Genomic DNA, 22,181 nt, shown 5'->3' with positions numbered 1-22,181 from the left:
TTAGATCTATTACATTGTAAAGTAACCAATAATGATAATTAAAAAAAAAGAATTAACAATGAAGGAAAAAGTCTACATACTTACAAATATACTAGGAGGAGACTGAAATGTTTCAACCTGCACTGGCTGGAGACTACTTAGCTTTGCACCACTTTTTACCAAATCGATTCGAACTTCAAATTGCGACTGCAAGAATAAGAAAATAAGTATAGAAACATCAGATGTAATCAGTTATTACATTTTACATTAGTGTTATCTTTCTAAATACATTAATGAAAAATTCCATATATTGAAACAAAGACAATTTTCCTTGTGTCTTTTCATCAAATGTCAAAGCGGTTTCCCACAAAGTGTTAGAGTGATTTCAGATTGAAAACAAACTGGCTAAACTGATTTTAGTTTGCTGGTTTACAGATTAGAAAACTTTGAAGCAGTACTTCTGCACGCAAGGGACTCTGCGTCAAAAATGTCCACGCCAGATGTGACGTGCTTATATAGTATCATTTTTAACTCTTTTGCCCCCACAGGCACCTCTCCCTGGCAGGAAGCACCACGGATATTAGCCCAGAAGGTGAGCTTCAAAGGTGAAGCTGCCTTTGAAGGGCAAATGGAGAGCACTTGTTTAGGTAAATAAGATGGCATTTGGGAAGGAGAGGGGAAACTAGCTGCAAAACTGGTTTTCTAGAGGCGTGTGTCCTCTTTGGTAGCCACACCTCTGGGTTGAGCTAGGGACCTCTGGACATCGAGAAAAGGGTTCTGCCATGGTGAAAGTAGGCAGAATGCTGCATCCTGGGATAGCAAGATGCCACACTTCGCAGGTAGTGATCATCAAGAGAGACGGAACCTGGCAGGATATATGCCACCAACCACATTCTATCCTGAGAGTATTTTCTGAGGGTGAAAGCATGTGGGACTGTGCCTGCTATGTCTTGCTCGTGAGGAAGTTGACTTCTGAGCCCAGCCAAAGCAAGAGATTCCAGGGGTCAGTTGGCTGACCTCCTGCTCGCAGAACAGGGCCACAACAGCTGAAAAAGCCTGCTGGGTCAAGTTGGTAACCCAGAAACTTCAGAGCGCCGTGGTGCAACACCAGAGACCAGAACCCGATGCTCAAAGTTGCACTCATATCCGCTGGACCATTGAGAGATGTCGAAGTGAAGCTTGGACGCCCAGAAAGCAAGTCATTGCACAGGAAAGGTTTGGGCTGTAACTTCTATTCCAGATGAGTGGAAAAATACCAGCACCAAGAGGAATTTGAGGGATGTCGACCCCAGTAGCCAGGACCGCCTCACCTCATTCATGGACCGAGGAGTAGCAGCAGAAAGAATCTCATCAACCACATCATATCCATAGCATGCTTAAACATCTTCAGCTTCCTGTATCCCTTGCATAGAATCCAATGGCAAAGAGATAACAGTACCTTGAACTTCTTCCTTCGCGGTAACCGTTTCTATAGACCTTGCTAGTCCACCTCTCTGGCTCCCTACCAGAGTTGGTCGCCCAAAGTAACTGAATTAACCTGATTGTTACTTGAATATGTTTTCGTGAAAAAGTGTGTCAGTTTGTTGAATTTGCCAATGCTTGTTCTCGATTAAGTGAAAAAGTGCATACTTACCACACCCTATCAAATCTGTGTCTCAGTTTGGTCTAAAAATATATTTATAAAAACTGTTTATTTTTATAAACTGGTGTTAGATTTCTTGACTACTTTGTGTATTCTTTTGTTATGGTGTTGTTTAAATGCTGAACACTTCTTTTGTGTAAGCCTAACTGCTCAGTCACAACGCAATGGCACTTCCCCAATTGTTTTCGTTGCAGGGGCCTGGAGATGGGGTCCTGGGCTCACTTGCCCTGCTTTCATGGAGGGGAGGCCGAGCTCCCATGATCCGGTTTGCCACAGGGACCCGGAGATGGGGTCTCGGCCCCCTTGTGCCTAAAGGCCTGGAAGTTGGGGTCCGGAAGGAAAGCACCCTTTTTGGCATGGTTAGCCCCCACTTTGTGCCTGGTATCTGATGTGATTTTAACTGAAAGTGCACTAGGTCCCTGCTAACCAGGTCCCCAGTGCCAGATCTCTTTCCCAAAATTGTACAATTGTTTTCCAAAATTGGCAAAAACTTTAGTACTGTCTGTAAGTCCATAGTAAATGGTACCCCTGGTACTTAGGGCCTTGAGAACTAAACAAGGTCCCTTAGGGCTGCAGCATGAATTGTGCCACCCTCTGGGACCCTCACACAAAGCTGCCATTTCAGGATGATTCTTTTGCTGAACGCAAAAGTGAAAATATGACCTGTCACACATCCCTATGTGCCAGGCCCACTACCACTGCATTTGATACCTGTAAGTCATCCCTACCGAAGGCCTTCCAGCCCTAAGGCAGAGTGCATTATATCACATGTGAGGTCATAGATGTGCGAGCAGATATGCACTAGCTATGTCTCTGTCGATTGTCCCCTGCTAGCTGATGGCTTCACTGAAACAAGGTAATGAAAGGAGGGGGTAGGAGCACACTGCCTCATATGCATGCCTTATTACCCCTTAGGATGCTGGTTATCGTAGTGCAAATATTCAGCAGTCATTACTGTATCTTTTGAGCGCACTGGTTTCAAAGTTCATCAAAATATTCACCTCATTTCGTGCAGTCATTGCTGTATCTCTAGACACATTTGTTTCTGGATTATTCCGTCATCAGTGGAGAAAATTCTGGGGTTGCTTGGACATGCTGCCATTAATTTCTCGGGTTTCAATACCGATACCAGCATGCAGGTACTCCCAAGCTCGTCAGCTTATCAGCTTGCGGGAACCTTGAGGCAGTGTGCTCCTATCCCCTCCTCTCACTGAAACAAGGTATGTTTGGTATCAAATGTCTTGTATTAATAAACCCTCACTTATTCCAGTGATATATTTATTAATACATCACCCTGAGTGCACCTTAGGGGTGCCCCCTGAAGAGTTAACTGTAGAAAACTGGCTTACTGGCTTTCAATATGGTGCATGTAGTTAAGTGCCTCTTTTGACATGGTTACCACCCTAATTTTGTCTGGCTTCTGGTGCAATTTTTCCAATTCGCAAACCCTCTATTCGTCAATGTATATCCCTAGAAAATGGTACCCTTGGTACCTAGGGCATGGTGCACCAAAGAAGGTCCCTCAGGGCTGCAGCATTGGCTGCAGCACTGCGTGTCTTGGTGTACAGAGATAAAATGCAAAACATGACATGGCCCACAACCTGTGAGTACACTGCATGCAATATATGTGTCACCCCTCTGACAGGCCTTATAGTCCTAAGGCAGGGTGCATTATATTACATCTGTGGGCACAGATGCATGAGTACTTATGCCCCTGTTATGTCTTTGTTGATTCTCAGATATAGCAAGTGACCAGTGAAGCCATTTTAAGTAGATGTGCTGGACACGGATCATGAAGAATTCCACAGCTACATGATGGCTTCACTGAAGATAGGGATGTTTGGTATCAAACATCTCATATTTTTAAACCCTCACTGAATCCAGCGATGGATTTATTAATACATGCACCCAGCAGGCACCTTAGAGATGCCCCCTGAAAACCTACCAACACCCAGCATGTTCACTTGACTGGTGCAAATCTTAGACAGTGTTCTGGCCCCCTGAGGTGAAAGCCAACGCTCTTGAGGGCTCAGAACAAAGGCCTGCTCTGGGCGGAAGTGATAACACCTTGTCCATGCAGGATGGACATTCCATGGTGGGGAGCTTCAAAGACCTTGCTGCCTTTGAAAAGCAACCCAGGCCTCCCCAAATGGTAGAGAAGGCCGACCCCCAGTTCCTGACCACACTTTTGGTGGCAGGACTGGCAAGAAAATTAGTTAAATTAGGAGGAGTGCCCATTTCATGCCAGTTCCACCACTAAGGTGGGCAAGCTGAAGTAGACACTACTTTTTTAAATTCCTCCATCTTGTTCGGAAGGAATCAGGCCAATAGGGTTAGGGCTATGCACAGGAAGTGGTCATAAGAAGGATGTAATCACCCTAAAGGGGAATAGCCCATTGGCTACCACCTGACATCCCTGTAATGTCCCTAAATTCAGTATTTAGGTGGCACCCCTGGTCCCTAGAACTCAGATTCCTGACGACCTAAGAAGAGCCAGACACTACAGCGTTGCACCAGCAAAGAAGACTGCAGACACCAACTGACTTGGCCACAAGCGCCCTACCAGCCTGTCTGCAGCGGGTCTGGGGTCGGGGGTTTTAGGGCAGGGGTTGAGGGGAGGGGCATTTTAGGTGTTGGGGTGGGAGGTTGGGGAGTTTTAGGGCGGGGTTGGGGGGGGCAGGGCGTTTTGGGGCGGGGTTGGGTGGTCGGGGGTTTTAGGTTTTGGGGTGGGGTTGGGGGGGTCAGGGGGTTTTAGGGCGGGGGTTGGGGGGACAGGGGTTTTAGGTTTTGGGTCAGGGGTCAGGGGGGCGGGCGTTTTAGGTTTTGGGGTGGGGGTTGGGGCGTTTTAGGTTTTGGGGCGGGGTTGGGGGATCGGGGGTTTTAGGGTGGGGTTGGGGAGTCAGGGGGTTTTAGGTTTTGGGGTGGGGGTTGGGGGTGGGGCATTTTAGGTTTTGGGGTGGGGTCGGGGGTTTAGGTTTTGGGGTTGGGGGGTTTAGGTTTTGGGGGTGGGGGGTTTAGATTTTGGGGTGGGGTTGGGGGGTGGGGGTTTTAGGTTGAGGTTGGGGGGGTGGGGCGTTTTAGGTTTCGGGGTGGGGGGTCGGGGGGTTTTAGGTTTTGGGGTGGGGGCTCGGGGGGGTTTTAGGTGTTGGGGGGTTTTAGGGTGGGGTTGAGGTGACGCATGCAGGATCAATGGGTGCCTATTACTAATGCCTTTACCAGGAATGCCCAAAGCCCGAGTCCAAATGGCCCACTGTGGGCTGACCCCTGCTGGACTCTGCCTCGAAGCCTGTAGCTCAATCTAAAGACTCCCCCTCACCGTGACCACTCAAGTAAGCTGTTTTCGAACGTCAAAGGACTTCCCTGCATCCGGAGCTCCTGGACCTTGGGGAGCTGGACCAACTGTGTCCCCGAGTCATCCGCACTTACCTGGGCAGCTGTGGGTTTTCTTCATTCAGCCTCCTGGCCCGAGTCTGCAGCCTTTTTCTAAAACCAATCTCCTCTATTGACATGTATTGGGCGCCCAATGCTGTGATGGCACTCTGGACCCAGCGGCCCCTGTGCCCCTGAGGGTGTACAGTTTGGTGCGGTCTTGTGGCCCCCCGGTGCTTGCCTCAACCCCAGGAGATCAACCCCTGACACCACTTTACTCACCTGTGAGCAGCTCATCATTGGTCACCTCCTGTCTCCCTTGGTTAACATTGGGCACCTAACACTGTGTTGGCACTCTGCACCCGGCAGTCCTTGTGCTGCTGAGGGTGTAAGTTTGGTGCTGCCTTGTGGCCCTCCACCCCCTTGTACTTACCTCAACCCCCGGAGATCGACCCCTGACACCGCTTTACTAACCAGTGAGCAGCGCATCTTCGTAAACCCCCAGTCTCCATTGGTTAACATTGGGCACCCGATTCTGAATTTGACCTCTGGGCCCGGCCGCCTCTATGCCGCTGTGGGTGCACACTTAGGCGGCCATTATGAACATGGTGGTCCGGACCGCCATGCCGGCGGTGGTGGAAATTACCGCCACCGGCATGGCCGTCCGGACTGGCATATAATGTTCATGGCGAGACCGCAACAGGTGGAACTCCGCCACAGCCAGGCAGCCTGATGATGGCGGAGTTCCTTATCCGCCGGATAATGAACCTGTTTTCCCCCAGCCTTTCCCTTATGGTTTAGCCTGCCAGGGAAAGGCTGGCAGAATGGGTGCCCTGGAGCCCCCCTGCACAGCCCCGTCGCGCATGGATATGTGGCACGGGTGCTGCTGCACCCGCCGCACTGCTACATTGCTGCCGGCTCCATGTGGAGCCGGCGTCAATGTACAGGCCATGCATTACGCTGGGCCGGCTGGTGCAAACACTGTTTCCGCCCGCCGGCCCAGCAGAATGTTGTTTATTTGGCCGTAAGGGTCTCCAACATGCGAACCAAGCTCGGCAGGATTTCCCACCGAGTTCGTAATGAGGGCCTTAGTGTTGAATTTAACCTTGCCTGGTGTTGACCTAAAACCCTGAAGACTGGATTGGTCAGTCGAGTACATCCCTGAAAAACTGCATTCTCCCTTAGGTTAACATTGAAGACTCTGAAAAATGCACTGTGTCGATTTTTGAAACCGAAAAGTATTTTTACATTAAAAACTACTTACCTTATAACAAAGTTCTTTGGTTCAAAGCATATATAAAAGCAAATGTTATTTTTCTAATTTGGTCTTGGATTTATTCTTTGAGTGTGTGTCTGATTTATTGTCCCTATATTGAACTATATAGAGAGTCAGCTACATACAGTGCACTAAAATTAAGTACACCCTTGCGTTGATAGTGAGGCCTGCACTTCTCCCAGCCTCTAGGACCTTACCTAGGTGAATCAGGTGATCCTGCCAGGTAGCGCTAAAGACAGCAAAATCAAGATGTGCTGCACTAAAGTCTTCTAACTCAGCTAGGACTATGTTCACCAACCGTTGGAAGGTGGCAGGGGCATTCGTCAATCCAAAGGGCATAACAGTAAACAGATATGCCCATCAAGACTGGAGAATGCTGATTTCTCCTTTGCTCCAGGGGCCAGACCTATCTGCCAGTACCCTGATGTGAGATGAAAAGTACTGAGATATTTGGCTGTTCCCAACCTGTAAATCAGTTCATCAGCCCTAGGAATTTGGTGTGCAATTGTTTTGGCCACAGCACCGAGGACCCTATATGGCACACAAAACCTCATTTTTCTTTCTTTGCACTGTGAGAATGAGGCTTGGGCACTAAAACAACTGAGTTGGCCCAGGGGCTTTCAGAGTACTCAGTACTCTTGCTGACTTCAGCTTTGATGCTCTCGTTGACATTTAATAGACTGTGTATGCAGATTTTATTTTTTGACAGGTAAGCTGTCCCCACTATCCACATCATGTGTACACCAGGTAGTCTGGCTAGGGGTCAAAGAGAAGAGTTTAGCATAATGCTGCAAGACTTGCTTGCAGTCAGTCTCCTGTGAGGGTGTCTGAAAAGACCACTCTTTCCACTGAGCCATCTGTTGGGTTGCTGGAGAGGAGATCAGGGAGAGATTTACTCTCAGATTCCTGTCCCTCATCAGTGACCATGAGCATGGTTGTAGGAAAGTCACTAATTTTGGCATGTTTACCCCCACCTTTTGCCTGTTGTCAGTATGCTTAGACTGCTTTCACTGTGATCCTTCTAACCAGGACCCAAGTGATTGTGCTCTCTCCTCTAAATTTGGTTGCCTTGGTACCCTTTACCAAGGGCATACTGGTGTGCCCCTGTAAGTCTCTAGTATATGGTACTTAGGTACCCAGGGCACTGGTACACCACGGGTCTCCTGTGGGCAGCAGCATTTATTATGCCACCCATGAGAGCCTATGCAAACTGTGTCTGCAGGCCTGTCATTTGCAGCATGCGTGAAAAGGTGCATGCACCCTTTCACTGATGGTCGCTACACCAGGTCACTTTAAGTCACCCCTATGGTAGGCCCCTCCAGACATAAGGGCAGGGTGCAGGTCTCTGTGTGTGTGGTCACCCCTGCAAGGGCAGAGGCACCCCTACGAACTCCAATTCAAATTCCCTGAACTTCGTAAGTGCAGGGAAGCCATTTTAGCTATGTACTGGCCATAGATCACTACCTATGGTCCAGCTACATAATGATAACTCCAAACCAAGCATGTTTAGTATCAAACATGTCAAAATCCTACCCCAATACTGATTCCAGTATTAGTGGCATGATTCCATGCACTCTGAAGGCTCTTTAGAGGACCTCCCAGTATTGACCCTACCAGTCATCCAGGGTCTGCCAGCAGCCCAAGTTGCTGCAGTCCCTCAGCATTCTTTTTGTGGGGACAAGCAGGGTCTCCAGCTAAGTGCCCAAGAGCCTTGCAGTCATGGCACCAAGCCTTTTGGGTATCACAGTTTTTCGTTCTGTACCCATCCTTGGATTGTGAGGAGTCTTGGGCCCACTCTCCTGTGCAGATGTTGGGGTCCTTAGAATACTCTGCTATTATCTTTGTTTTGGTTACCCTCTTTCGCTTGGGGGGCTTTTTGGCCTCCTTTTTGTGGTCTCCCCCACCAGTGGAAGCTTTGTTCACCCTTGTCTTGACCCAGTGGTCTGCCTTCTTCCCCCAACTCTTGATGGGAAAGTAGGCCTAGGTCTATCAGATACGGATGTAACTTCTCTTGAATACAATGACTCAAGGGGATGCTCTTTCATCAATATATTGTAAAGCCCCTCATAATCATGCACATTGTTACCTTTGAACCAGTCACCTAGTGTCTTACTGAAAAGTCTACAAAATCTACCCAGGACTGACTCTGGGATTTTTTTTTTAGTCTCCCTGAAGTTGATTCTGTAATCTTCAGGATCGAGTACAAAGCCCTCAATCAGGGTGTCCTTCATGAGGTCATAGGACCTAGCATCTGCCTCATTCAGTGTGTGTCAGGAGTCCATCCCTTCACTTTCCTGAGAACATTTCCCAAAGGAGAGAGCCCCAGTGTTGTTTGCTAAGCTCTCTGGAAACACAAGCCCTCTCAAAGGCTGTAAACTTGGTGGTATTTTGGAACAATCCCTTTGGGGATTTTAGGGTCAGAGTGCCCTAGTCTGTCCCTAGTTATAACATTGCTGCCACCATTCATGGGCGCTAAACTCATCTCTGCTCTTTCCCTTTCTATGGCCGGTATCCTGTCTTCCAAGGCAATTCTACGGGCTAACCTCTCTAAAATAATCTCATTTTCAGAGTGTTCTTCTCTGGACCATGAGGGGCTTCGCCCATCCTCACTAGAATGAGGTGCTCTAGACTCCGGAGGTTGTCTATGTGGTGCAGGTTCCTTTCTTTCAAGTGGTGGAGGATCCTCCTCCTCACTCAATCTGCCCTGTTCATCGGGGTCAGTGGCCTATCAGTAGGATGGGCCTGCTTATACTCTGCCAACAGCTCTGGGAGCTTTACAGTGGTAGAGTCTGAGCCTGTTTTTATTTTGTACCCTTTGCAGAAGGCTCTCAACTGCTTATGAGAAAGATGGAGGTAAGGGGGAAGGTCAAGCTCCTTATCCAAACTCTCTGAGGAACTCACTATTGTTCTAAAGTTGGGACCTTTTTGAGCTAGACGAACACGTTACTTACCTTTGGTGACGCTTTTTCTGGTGGATACAGTATCTACCTGTGGATTCCTCACCTTTGTAAGGACTGCTAGAGGAGTGACTTACCTATGACACAGGAGGTGGTTTGTGGGCATGGCACCCTGGGGGGATGCCATGTTGGCTTTACCTTTTTCTCCCCACCAACACACACAATCTGCAATGGCAGAGTGCATATGCTTGGTGAGGGGTCGTTCACGGTGGCACAATACAAGCTGCAGCCCTTAGGGAACCTCCCTGGTCACAGAGCCCTTTGTACCACTGGTACCTTTTACAAGGGATTTAGCTGTGTGCGAGGGGTGTGCAATTGTGGGAACAATGGTACAGTACAGGGAATGAACACTGGTGCTAGGGCCTGGTTAGCAGGATCCCAGCACGCTATTTCAGGTCAGCATCAGTATCAGGCAAAACGTGTGTTTGATTTAACCATGTCAAAAGGGGCTCTTTCCTATAAGCTCAGGTTTCAGTTCTGAAAGTCTTACGCCTGTTCGGAGTGATTGCTTCCTTCAGTCTGTTGATCACCCATGCACCTGGGACACGAGGGCCCTTCAGTGGTGCCTCTGCAGGCAGTGGCTTAAACTCAACTGAGATCTCAGAGTCGATCAGAGTCTCCAGAGACACTGCACGGATCTTTGTTGGTGGGGTGTGGATGCCAATTTATCACCAGGGAAGCTGTGTTGCCCTCCACCTCCAGTGGCCATAGTGATAACAGATGCCTCTACTTTAGAGTTGGGAGCACATCTGGGGGACCTGGAGATCAAGGGAATTTGGTCCCCAATGGAACAGTTGTTACACATCAACCAATTGGAATTGCGGGTAATACGTCTGGCTCTCAAGGCCTTCCTCATTTCCATTTGCAGACATTCTGTACAGGTCTTGACAGACAATACTACTGCACTATGGTACGTAAACAAACAGGGAGCTGTAGGATCATAACTTCTCTGCAGAGAGGCTCTACAACTCTGGTCCTGGGTTCAGGACCATCAGATTTGCATCAAAGCAAATCACTTGGCTGCAGTTCTGAACGTATGTGTGGACAGTCTCAGCCAGCATTTTTCAGCCGATCACAAGTGGCATCTCCATCCAGAGATGGTGCTACCCATCTTCAGGCTATGGGGGACCCCTCAGATAGACCTGTTTGCCCGTCATTCTGCAGCCTCCAGTATCCGATGCAAGGAACATTGGGGGATGCTTTTTAATTGGACCGGGGCTCCCAGCTGCTTTAGGTATTTCCTCCATACCCTTGATTCCTCAAGTTCTGAGGAAGATTTGCCAAGACCAGGCTCAAGTAATTTAATAGCCCCAGACTGGCCAAGAAAGGTGTGGTACACAGACCTACTTCAACTTTCACTGTACTCTCAGGTCCGTCTTCCTCTCAGGTTAGATCTCTCGCAGTCGGAGGGGCAGGTTCTACACCCTCACCTCCAGAGCCTGCACCTACATGCGTGGAGATTGAAAGGGGCAACCTGAGTTTTTTTTCCTCTACCCCCTGATGTGGTGGATGTTATTTTATCAGCCAGGCGACACTCCACCAATCCGGTTTATGCTGGTAATTGGGCTAAGTTTGTTAAGTTGTGTAAAGAAAATTCAGTTGATGATTTGAAAGACCATTTGTCTGATATTTAAGTTTTGCACTTTCTCTAGCGCAGCAAGGTTGTGCAGGTGCACCAGTTAAGGCATATTTGTCTTCCTTTTTGGCTTTCCTTTGTTTATCCGGCCAACCTTCTATGTTTACGTCCCCTATAGTGATAAGGTTTACTAAGGGACTTACTAATAAGTACCCTCCCGCTCTATTTATCATGCCTCAGTGGGATCTTAATTTGATAATGACTTACCTTATGGGTACTCCATTTGAACCCTTACATAGTTGTCCTTTAAGACTTCTCATGTTTGAAACTGTATTTCTGGTTGCCATAACGTCAGCTAGATGTGTTGGTGAGTTACAGGCCTTAAGTGTGAAACCTCCCTTCATGACTTTCTATGCAGGTAAGTTGGTAATAAGAACCAGGGCTGCTTTCCTGCCGAAAGTGGTTACTCTGTTCACTTGGGTAAGTCTGTCACCCTTCCTACTTTCTATCCTCCGCCTCCTCCTTCTAAGGAGGAGGAAAGGCTTCATCGCTTGGACCCTAAAAGGGCTGTGAGCTTTTATACTGACAGGACATGTGATGTCCAGCTGGACGATCAGCTGTTTATTGGCTTCATTAGCAAGATGGAAGTTAAGGCTGTGCACAAGAGGACATTGTCCAGGTGGATCATCTTGTGGATTAAGATCTGCTACGCCATAGCAAATAAAGAGCCTCCTGAAGATATTAGAGCTCATTCCACTTGAGCTAAGTCTTCCACAGCTGCCTTGGCTAAGGGTGTCCCAGGGGTTGACATTTGTAAAGTGGCAACTTGGGCCACCCTCCACACTTTTACAAGCACTATTGTCTAGACTCAGAGGTGAGAAGGGTCGGTCACTTTGCTAGTTCTGTGTTGCAAGATTTTTTGGTATAAGCTGACAGGCACCCACCTCTGAGGGCAGGACTGCTTGAGGATTCTATTTAAAAGGTGAGGGATCCACAAGTAGATGTATCCATCAGAAGAACAAGTTACTTCCCTTCGAGAATGCTTTTTCTGGAGGATACAGGATCTACCTGTGGATTACTTTCTGACCTACCCACCTCCCCTTTACTTTTATGTATATAACAAAAAGAAATCTATTTGGATATGTGTATATATTTTGCATTTGATATGCAAGGTTTGTACACATGTAAGGTTTTTTTAATGTAAGTTTTTATAAAATGTGGTTTTTGTACTGTTGGTTTCACCAGTTAGCCTAAAGGAACGTAAAAAGAGGGTGGAAACCGATATCAGCACGCCGACGAGGGCCTCTTATGACTCCGATGACGTCATACGGAGTCGCGTGCGGAGCCGTGGCTTTGTAACGTCCTTATCGACGTGGGAGAGCTATGAAGAAACGTTTCCATGGAATGCAGGGATCTGAGTTATGGGGTTATAGGGTGCCACCTAAATACTCAATTTAGGGTTGTTAGAGGGAGTGTCAGGTGACAGTCAATGTGTTGCCCACCTTTAGGGTGGCTACACCCTTCCTATGACCATTTACGTTGGGAAGTGGGCATAACCCTACCCCTAGTGGCCTAATTCCTTTCAAACCAAGATGGAGGTTTTAAAAAAAGTGGTGTCCATTTCAGCTCATCCACCTTAGGGGCAGGAATGGTATGAAGTGGGCACACCTCCTAATCTGCCTAATTTTCCAGCCCGACTTGCCACCAAAAGTGGAGTCAGGCAGGGAGGATGGTCATCGCTGCCATTTGGAGAGATATCGGTCACATTACAAAGGTGGCTAGGCCTTTGAAGCTTTCCGCCCTGGAATGTCTGTCCTACCTGGGGGAGGTGTCAACACCCCTGCCTAGTGCAGGTTTTTGTCTCTGGACCGCAAGAGCTCTGGCTCTCACCTTAGGGTTCAGAAACGTGGACAAGGTGGCTGAACTGGTCAGGACCACTCAGTTAACTCGCTAGCAGCTGGTAGGTTTTCAGGGGGCACCTCAAAGGTGCCCTCTGGAAGTATATATTGGTGAATCCAACACTGGCATCAGTGTGGGTACACCAATACGAGATGTTTGATACCAAACGTCCCTATCTTCAGTGAGACCATCATGTAGCTGGGTAACTCGTAGAAACTAGTGTCCAGCACATGTAGTTAAAATGGCTTCCCTCATTACATACTATGTCTGAGAATCGACAAAGACTTATCTGCTCATGCAGATATGCCCTCAAAGGTAATTTAATGCAACCTGCCATAGGGCTGTACGGCTTGCTAGAGGGGTGACTTACATATATTGCATGCAGTGTTAGGGGACATGAAACGAAGGCTGTGTGCCATGTCGTGTTTTCACTTTTGTATGCACCAATAAACTCACCCTGCACTTGCCACCTGCTGTGCTTGATAAGGGGTCCCCTTAGGATGTCACAATTCGTGCTGGAGCCCACAGAGTCCATCTTTAGCACCCCAGGCATTAGGGCACATGAGCACCATTTACTAGGGACTTACAGAGGGTGCTAAAGGATTTGCAAATTGGGGAAACAACTGTGCAGTTTTAGGGGAAAGAGGTTGGGAACTGGGGACCTGGTTAGCAGTAACCTAGTGCACTGTCAGTCAAAATTTCATCACATACCAAGCACAAAGTGGGGGCTAACCAGGCCAAACAGGGTGCTTTTCTAACTGTCCATCTACATCAATAACTGTAATATTTGCTGTAGACAGCTTGTATCTGTCACTTTTTCCCTTAAGCCATGCAAATATCTCCCCTGGACACAAAATGTATTTACTGTCCTGAGGGCTACGGTGGTTGAAGGGGATATTCGTTTTGCAAAAGCCTCCATTTTCTTTGACTCCCTATGCAGAGGAGTGGATGGAAAACATTCAGGTGTCTATGGCTCGTAGATGCCTGTATGACAAGACTCTTCCGATTAGAGTGCTGAAGTACCAAATCTAGATCCCTGAGACCTGGTCTGTGTCTTCCTCCTACCTGCCTATTAACTGAAGGACAAGACTCTGGTTTTACCCAGTTGCCCAACAGAACATCTTTAAGGGCCTCAGTAAAGGGTAATAAAGGTTCTTGTGAAGATTACCCTGCGTTAAAAACTCCTGTTAGAGGTGTTCTGACTTCCTGCAAGGGTAAGATAAGGTCAAGGGTCTCAGCTGCCCTTCTAATATCTGTGGCAAAGGATGAAGTCTCTTCAGTAGCCAATGCAGGATGTGAAGAAGAAAGGCCAATGCTTGGTGAGGCATTCAGACCAATTGTGTTCTGTAGAGCATCCCCTTGTTCACAAGGATCGTACTCCTCATCAAAAATAAACTTCTGAGAATGATCAAGCTTGGATTGGGAACAGAGTTTAGATTTAGGCTGTGGAATGTGTATATCGGAGACTGAAAGAACAACTGGAACCTCAACTGGCTTTGAAGATGTTGGTCTCGGCACTAATGCTAAAGGCAAATACATCTATTTTGTCAACAACTGGTGCCACAAATGGAGCTAGCAGCGAGGACGAAACTACTGATGGCAAACCAGCTGGAGGCGCTCTCAAATCCATAGGGTGCAAAGGCACTCAAGTGTGATACTGCCTGGTACCAAAGATTCTGTCCACAATAACCTGTTGGAGATTTTCCTGCATCAGTCCCTGTTCAGAAGGGATTTGTAATGTGATCAGCATAGAAGGTAAGTCCATTGGAGGCAACGGGGCCCATGGCACAGAGATGCCAGGTACACTGTGTGACTGTTAATGGTGTATGTGGTGTAAATTTTGGACTTTTTATAGCTCCTCTTCAAATTACCTGACGTTGACGAAGACTGATCAGAAGAGCAACATGGGGAATGAGAGCACATCTGTGTCCTCGTCTGTGGCCGGCATTTTCACGCCCTGCACTTTGACCAAGAACAAGTTTTTGACTTCCTCAGTTTGGCAACAGCAAGCTTTGCCTGGTGTTCGCTGACTGATTTTTTGTTCACATTGGCACATGACTAACACAATTTGAATCGGGACTGGAGCAAAGGCACCAAGGGCAGACGTCCTGAGGGTCTGTAACCACCATCAATTGAGAACAGTCTTACATGGTTTAAAACCTTTAGGTTTTTTTGACATTGTCTCCATACATTGTAGATTTATGAGGAAAAAGCAAGACCTGTGTTGGAAGCTGGCCTGTTGTGTGGTGAGCACCTATGGTGTTATCACCTTATACCAGGTCTAGGTATCCCCTATTAATGAAGTGTAGGCAGTGTCAAGGAAGCCAGGGGTCGCTAGAGGCAGCTGTGGATCAGCAGCCAAGATTTATCTAGGAGACATGCAAAGCTTATGCAACACCACTACAGTCACACAGCATTATCACACATGAAAGAACCACACATTGTTACAAAAATAAAGGTACTTTATTATAGTAACACAAATACTAGAATACTGAATAGGCAATCCCCCAACTGGAGCTAAGTACACACACTATTATATACACATTAGCACAGTAACTACTCCCCTGTTTATCACCACCCAGGGGTGGTGCCCAGAGCTCCTCCGGGTGGCATTTGATTCTGCCATCTCAAATCCAAGATGGTCAATCAGGGATTTGTAAAGCGTGGCTATTCACCCGTGAGGGTCTCAAGGCGCTGGGGGAGGCAGGCGGGGGTGCTGAGGTTCAGTCAAAGAGCCAGGTCTTGAGGTCGTTCCCGAACTGTGATAGGGTGGGGGATTGCCTGAGGTGGATGGGGAGGGTTCCAAGTCTTGGCAGCGATGTGGGAAAAGGATCTTCCTCCGGCTGTGGTTTTCCAGATGTGGGGGACGTTGGAGAGGGCCTGGTCGGCGGAGCAGAGTTGTCTGGCGGGAGTGTAGGAGGAGAGTCTGTGGTTGAGGTAGGCTGGTCCGGCGTCGTGTAGGGGCTTGTAGGCATGGGTCAGGAGCTTGAAGGTGATTCTCTTTTCGATAGGCAGCCGGTGCAGGTCTCTCAGAATGGAGAAGGTGTGGCTGTGTCATGGGGCATTCTTGATGAGACGGGCGGAGGTGTTCTGCATGCGCTGTAGTTATATCCAGGTCTTGGCGGTGGTTCTGGTGTAGAGTGCATTGCCGCAGTTGAGGCAGCTGCTCAGGAGGGCCTGGGTGACTGTCCTTCTGGCTTCAGTGGGGATCCACTTGTAGGTTTTTCTAAGCATGCGCAGGGTGTGGAAAGAACCCGATGGGACGGCGCTCAACTGTCAGTCCATTGAAAGCGGTGAGTCTAAGATACGCCGAGGTTGCGGGCGTGGTCGGTGGGGGTTGGGGAATTTCCGAGGGCGGTGGGCCACCAGGAATCATTCCAGGCAGAGGGCGTGGTGCCGAGGATGAGGACTTCTGTTTTGTTAGAGTACAGTTTGAGACAACTGTCTTTCATCCAGGCAGTGACTGCTTTAATTCCTTTGTGGAAATAGTAGGATTGTTGGTGAGGGAGACTATCAGTTAGGTGTCATCAGTATAGGAGACAATGTTGAGTACGTGGCTTCTGCCGATGGCGGCCAGTCGGGTCATGTAGAGGTTGAAGAGGGTGGGACTCAGCGAGGATCATTGAAGGACGCCACAGCTGATCTTGGTGGCTTCCGAGAGAAAGAGGGGGGGGGAGGGAGTCGGACCTTCTGTGTTCTGCTGGTGAGTAACGAGGAGAGCCATTGCAGTGCTGGGTCTCAGATCCAGGCGTCATGGAGACGGGTGCGTAGTGTGTCGTGTGAGACTGTCGAAGGCGGCAGAAAGGTCCAGGAGGATGAGGGCGACGGTCTTGCCTCAGTCGAGAAGGATGCAGGGATGCGGATGTCATCTGTGGCGGTGAAGAGGGTGGCCTCGGTGCAATGGTTGCTTCTGAATCCTGACTGAGAGAGGTCTAGGATGTTGTAGGCTTCCAGGAAGGTGGTGAGTTGTTTGTTGACTGCCTTCTCAATGACTTTGGCTGGAAAGGGAAGCAGGGAGATGGACCAGTAGTTCTTGAGGTCTGTCCGGTCAGTGGTGGGTTTCTTCAGTAGAGGTTTGATCTTGGCGTGTTTCCAACTCTCTGGGAAGGTGGCAGTTTTGAAGGAGTGGTTGATGGTATGCCGGAGTTCGGGTGCGATGATGTCATAGGCTTTGTTTAAAATGTGGTGAGGACAGGGGTCAGTGGGTGCTCCTGAGTGAATGGTTGCCATGATGTTGCGAGTCTCATTGTCGGTGTTGTTGTCCAGTGGAGAGGGGGGGAGGGTTCGGCGTGGTGACGCTTCGGTTGACGGGCTGGTGTGAAAGTCGTGGGGGGGCCCTGGGTGGTGAAGCTGTTGTAAATGTCTGCAATCTTGCGGTGGAAGTAGTTGGCAAGTTTCAAAGAGTTCTTATGATGGGGGGATGTCAGGGGGGGCCTTGGAGTTGGGGTTGGAGAACTCTTTGATGACAATGAAAAGTTCCTTGCTGTTGTGGGCGTTTTTATTGATGCGTTGTGCAGGGCAAGTTTTTTGGTGATCCTAATGAGCTCGTGGTGGGCAGAGGCCCCTGGGGACATCTGAGTGGCCAGGTCAGGCCCCTGATAAGTGGTCGTCCTGCTAGGTGACCAATCCCTCTTCCTGGTCTATTTAGGGTCTCCCTCTTGGGTGGGTCCTCAGAATCAATGTGCAAGATTCCAGCAGGACTCTTCTGCATAGTTTATTTCATCTTCTGGCCACTGGGACTGCAACTGGACCCTCCACGAATTGACAATCTGCAACTTCAGCGATGACTTCGCTCTGCAACATTGTTTCTCTGGTTCCTTTCAGCAACTGTAGAATTTCCCCAGCTGTGCACCCTCTGAGGGAGACGAGTCTTCAGCCTGCACAAGTAGTAAGAAGGAATCTCCGTTGGAGTGAAGGAGTCACTCCCAGCATCTGCAGGCACCAACTGCGATGACGACAGGCTGCGTGGATCTGCTCTCCCCCGGAACTGTGTTGATCCTGCATTACGGGTGGTGGTCTTGAGTGGTCCCCTTGGTCTTCTCTACCAGCTGTCCAACTTGGGTCACGGGAAGCGCTTGCCTCTCCTTGCAGGACAGTACCCCTTTGCACCACAACTCTTGCAGCTAACAAAGCTTATTTGCTCCTCCTCCAAGGGATCTTCAAGCTCCGTGTAGCCCCAGCCCCCAGCACCCCTTCCTGAACAGCACAGTCTCCTGTCTGTTGCTCCAGCGACGGGGGACTCCTCTTCAGGTGTGCTGAGTGGGCCTCACTGTGACTGCTGTGCCTGCTGCCAGTGGGTTGACTGTGGGAGCTGCCTCCTTCTCTTGTGACTCTCCTGACTGCTGAAGGTCACCAGAGACTCCCCTCCTTGGGTAGAGTTCCCTGAGCCTTGCTGGTTCTCTTCAGCCTTGCAAAACGTCTTCTCTGTCTCTTGCATTTGCAAAGGCTTGTTGGTGGTTTTTCAGCACCACTGACCGACTGCATCTCAACCGCTGACGTGGGACACCTCATGCATCACTCCTGGGACTCCACTTTATCTCCGGTGCTGCACTGCTGGCGTTCTTCGTCCACTGTGGACATCGTACTACATCCACAGAAGGGTGGGTAATGGCTCCTGCCACAACCGGACACTCCAACATGAACTGGACTTGGTCCCCTTCCTTTGCAGTCCTCTTCTGTCAGGATCCATCTTTGGGTTCTTCCAGTCTTGACTGGGTCTTGCATTCCAAAGTCCTCCTGTTGCTTTTGGGGAAAACCAGGTGCTTGCCTCTCCTGGTCGCTAGGTGTCACTCTGGTACTCACCTCTTGGGGTTCCTAGTTCCTCCAGCTCCCTTCTACTAATTCCATTTCTTTGGGTGGGGGACTGCCTTTCACATTCCACTTTTATAGTGTATGGTTTGGCCCTCCCCTAGGGGCCTCCCTGTTTACCTATACCTTTCCCAATGCTTATTGTTTTCTATTGTGTCCCTGGACTTGAGCAAACCAGTTTATGCAAGGGGGGCATCAAATGTGCCCTTCAAAGCATACCAGTGGCTTGGAAAGGCTACCCCTCCCAAGCCATGTCACACCTATTTCCAAGGGGAGAAGGTGTTACCTTCCTCTCCAACAGGAACTCCTTTGCTCTGCCTTCCCCTTTTTGAGCTAGTCAAGCAGCAGAAGGGCAGAAACCCATCTGGAGGGTGGCAGCAGGGCGGACTGCCTACAAAACCCTGAAAGGCTAGTAGGAGCAATACAGGGGGGTCCTTTAAGGAGCCCCCAGAGTACATGGAATCCTACAACCAATACTGGAAACCGTATTAGGATACGATTCGAATGTGTTTGATACCAAACATGCCCAGGTTCGGAGTTAACATTATTTAGCTGGACCATCGGTAGTGACCTGTGTCTAGTACATGGGTAAAACGGCTTCCCCACAATTACGAAGACCAGTGCAATGGAGCTAGAGTTCGTAGGGGCACCCCTGCTCGTGCACCCTAGGGCATCCCAGCTAGTGGAGATGCCCGCCCCTCTGACCACAGCCCCCCCTTTTGGCAGCAAGGCTGGAGGAGATAATTAGAAAAACAAGGAGGAGTCACCCACCAGTCAGGACAGCCCCTAAGGTGTCCTGAGCTGAGGTGACCCCTGCCTTTTGAAATCCTCCATCTTGAGATTGGAGGATTCCCACAATAGGATTAGGGATGTGCCCCCTCCCCTCAGGGAGGAGGCACAAAGAGGGTGTAGCCACCCTCCAGGACAGCAGTCATTGGCTACTGCCCTCCTGACCTAAACACACCCCTAAATCTAGTATTTGGGGCAACCCAGAACCCAAGAAATCAGATTCCTGCAACCTACAAAAAGAAGGAGGACTGCTGACCTGAAAGCCCTGCAGAGACGACGGAGACGACAACTGACTTGGCCCCAGCCCTACCGGCCTGTCTCCAGACTCAAAGAACCTGCACAGGGATGCATCCAACAGGGACCAGCAACCTCTGAAGCCTCAGAGGACTACCCTGGAAAGAAGGACCAAGAAACTCCTGGGAACAGCGGCACTGTTAACAACTTTCAAAGAACTCACACTTCCCGCCGGAAGCGTGAGACTTCACACTGCACCCGACGCCCCCGGCTCGAGCTCCAGAGAACCAACACTGCAGAGAGGACTCCCAGGCGACTGTGACCTTGTGAGTAACCTGAGACGACCCCCTTGCACCCCCACAGCGACACCTGCAGAGAGGATCCAAAGGCTCCCCCTGACCGTGACTGTCTGGAACAAAGAACCCGATGCCTGGACCAAGCACTGCACCTGCAGGCCCCAGGACCGAAAGGAACTGAACTCCAGTGCAGGAGTGATCATCCGGCGACCCTCTGCCTAGCCCAGTCGGTGGCTGGCACGAGAAGGCCCCCTGTGCCCTGCCTGCATCGCTAGAGTGACCCCCCGGGTCCCTCCATTGATTTCTACAGAAAATCCGACACCTACTAAGCACACTACACCCGGCCACCCCCGTGCCGCTAAGGGTGTGCTTTGTGTGCCTGTTTGGCTCTACAAAACCCCCTGGTCTGCCCTCCGAAGACGCAGGTACTTACCTGTTGGCAGACTGGAACCGGAGCACCCCTGGTCTCCATAGGCGCCTATGTGTTTTGGGCCCTCCTTTGACTTCTGCACCTGACCGGCCCTGTGTTGCTGGTGCGGTGACTTTGGGGTTGCCTGGAACCCCCAATGGTGGCCTGCCTATGCCCAGAAAACTGAACTTGTAAGTGCTTCATTTATCTCAGAAACTTAACCTTACTTACCTCCCCAGGAACTGTTGATTTTTGCATTGTGTCCATTTTTAAAATAGCGTATTGCCATTTTAACCTATACTGTGTAGGTTACTGCTCTAATTTAAAGTTCCTTACTTACCTGTGTGGAGTACCTTGCATTTTATGTATTTACTTCAAAACTTGAATCTTGTGGTTCTAAAATAAATTAAGAAAATATATTTTTCTATCTAAAAACTATTGGCCTGGAGTTAAGTCTGAGTGTGTGTGTTCCTCATTTATTGCCTGTGTGTGTACAACAAATGCTTAACACTACCCTCTGATAAGCCTACTGCTCTACCACACTACCACAAAATAGAGCATTAGAATGATCTAATTTTGCCACTATCTTACCTCTAAGGGGAACCCTTGGACTCTGTGCACACTATCTCTTACTTTGAGATAGTATATACAGAGCCAGCTTCCTACACCAGTGATAACAGTCTAAGCGCACTGACATCAGGGAGAAAGTGGGGGTAGCCATGCCAGAAAGAGGGGACTTTCCTACATTGAGAATCTGAGATCAGCAACTGTTGGTGTCAAGAATAGAAGTGCTTTAAGTCAGAGACCTTTGGAGGAGATGTGGCCCTAGCACACTGCAAAAGAAAAAAAAACTTGGAACAAATTTCAGCTGAAAAAAACCCAAAGGTGTTAGCTCTAGATCTGTGTTAAAGAGCATGGAAAAAAAGATGCCGAAACCACATTCAGAGGTGCATTATTTGGTACTGTGACACTATATCAAGAGAAGGAGCTGAGCCCATTTGGTGTTCGAGTGCTAACGCAAGAGTTTTCCACATCTGGATTGGCAGAAGGAGGGATTCACAATGTGAAAAACTGGGGAGTGAAAACATTCATCACAATCTTTTATTTTTCTTGTAGAAAGATGGTTTATAAATGGGTTTCAGTAACTGTTTCATGCTGTAAACCTATATTCGTGTTGTCTGGATTATGGTGGTATACAGGTGAGTTGGTGTGTTAGTGCTATGTAAAAACCTGTAAATAAAATGTAAAAAATGAAATAAAATAAAAGTATTTGAACGGTTGAACCCGGTAATGTAGTTTAAAAGTCTTGCATCAGATGGAGTAGGAACAAGAAAACTATGGGCCTACATAGCCCAAGAGAAACACTGTAGCTGATAAATTAGCTCACCTGGAGGTTAACATACCTGAATATTCTGAATTTCGTTCTTAATGCTAGAAAGGTAGTTGTTCCACGATATAATCTGTGATCCAAGGTGACCAGGAGCTGAGGCACTAAAATAAAAGAAATATATTCTAATGTGATAACCAGTCATGTAAACTTGTTAGAAAGAAAGCAGAATGAATCGTAAAATATTTTGAAACAAACAAGAAATAAATAGAAAACAGATTCAGACTGAGTAAGGAAATTCCTGTAATGTGCATCTTACTACAAACCTCAGTTTCATCAAGTCAGTGTGCTTCTTCCTCATTTTAAGCAACATTTCCATGGGAACATCTCACAACATACTCAATGTTGCTTTGGGATTGGATTGCTAAACTCTCTTGTGTTTACTCATTGCCAATAAGGCACAGGATAAAATGTGCAATTGTTTTCGGCTAGAATCGGAGGTTAAAATGACCAAAATAAAACAGTGTCCTAATGCAGGGCAAGGAGAGTTTGGAGCAGTTGCCAAACCGTGATGGAAGTGGTGAAGTGGACAGCAGAACTTCTCAGTGTTGTCCTCCAAA

General features: G+C 48.5%; 1 protein-coding gene across 1 annotated transcript in view; it reads right to left on the bottom strand.

Moving 5' to 3' along the window:
- Positions 1–22,181, bottom strand: part of LOC138248710 (E3 ubiquitin-protein ligase TTC3-like) — a 1,210,547-nt gene that overhangs the window by 148,575 nt on the left and 1,039,791 nt on the right. The window contains exons 40-41 of the mRNA XM_069202542.1: positions 21,638–21,725; positions 85–186 (exon numbers count right to left, since the gene is read on the bottom strand). Of these exons, the coding sequence (XP_069058643.1) occupies positions 85–186; positions 21,638–21,725 (190 nt within the window). The remainder of the gene's footprint in view (positions 1–84; positions 187–21,637; positions 21,726–22,181) is intronic.

This window comes from Pleurodeles waltl, chromosome 8 (assembly GCF_031143425.1).
Source record: "Pleurodeles waltl isolate 20211129_DDA chromosome 8, aPleWal1.hap1.20221129, whole genome shotgun sequence".
Taxonomy (NCBI): Eukaryota; Metazoa; Chordata; class Amphibia; order Caudata; family Salamandridae; genus Pleurodeles; species Pleurodeles waltl.
This window is presented reverse-complemented; position numbering and strand designations above follow the sequence as displayed.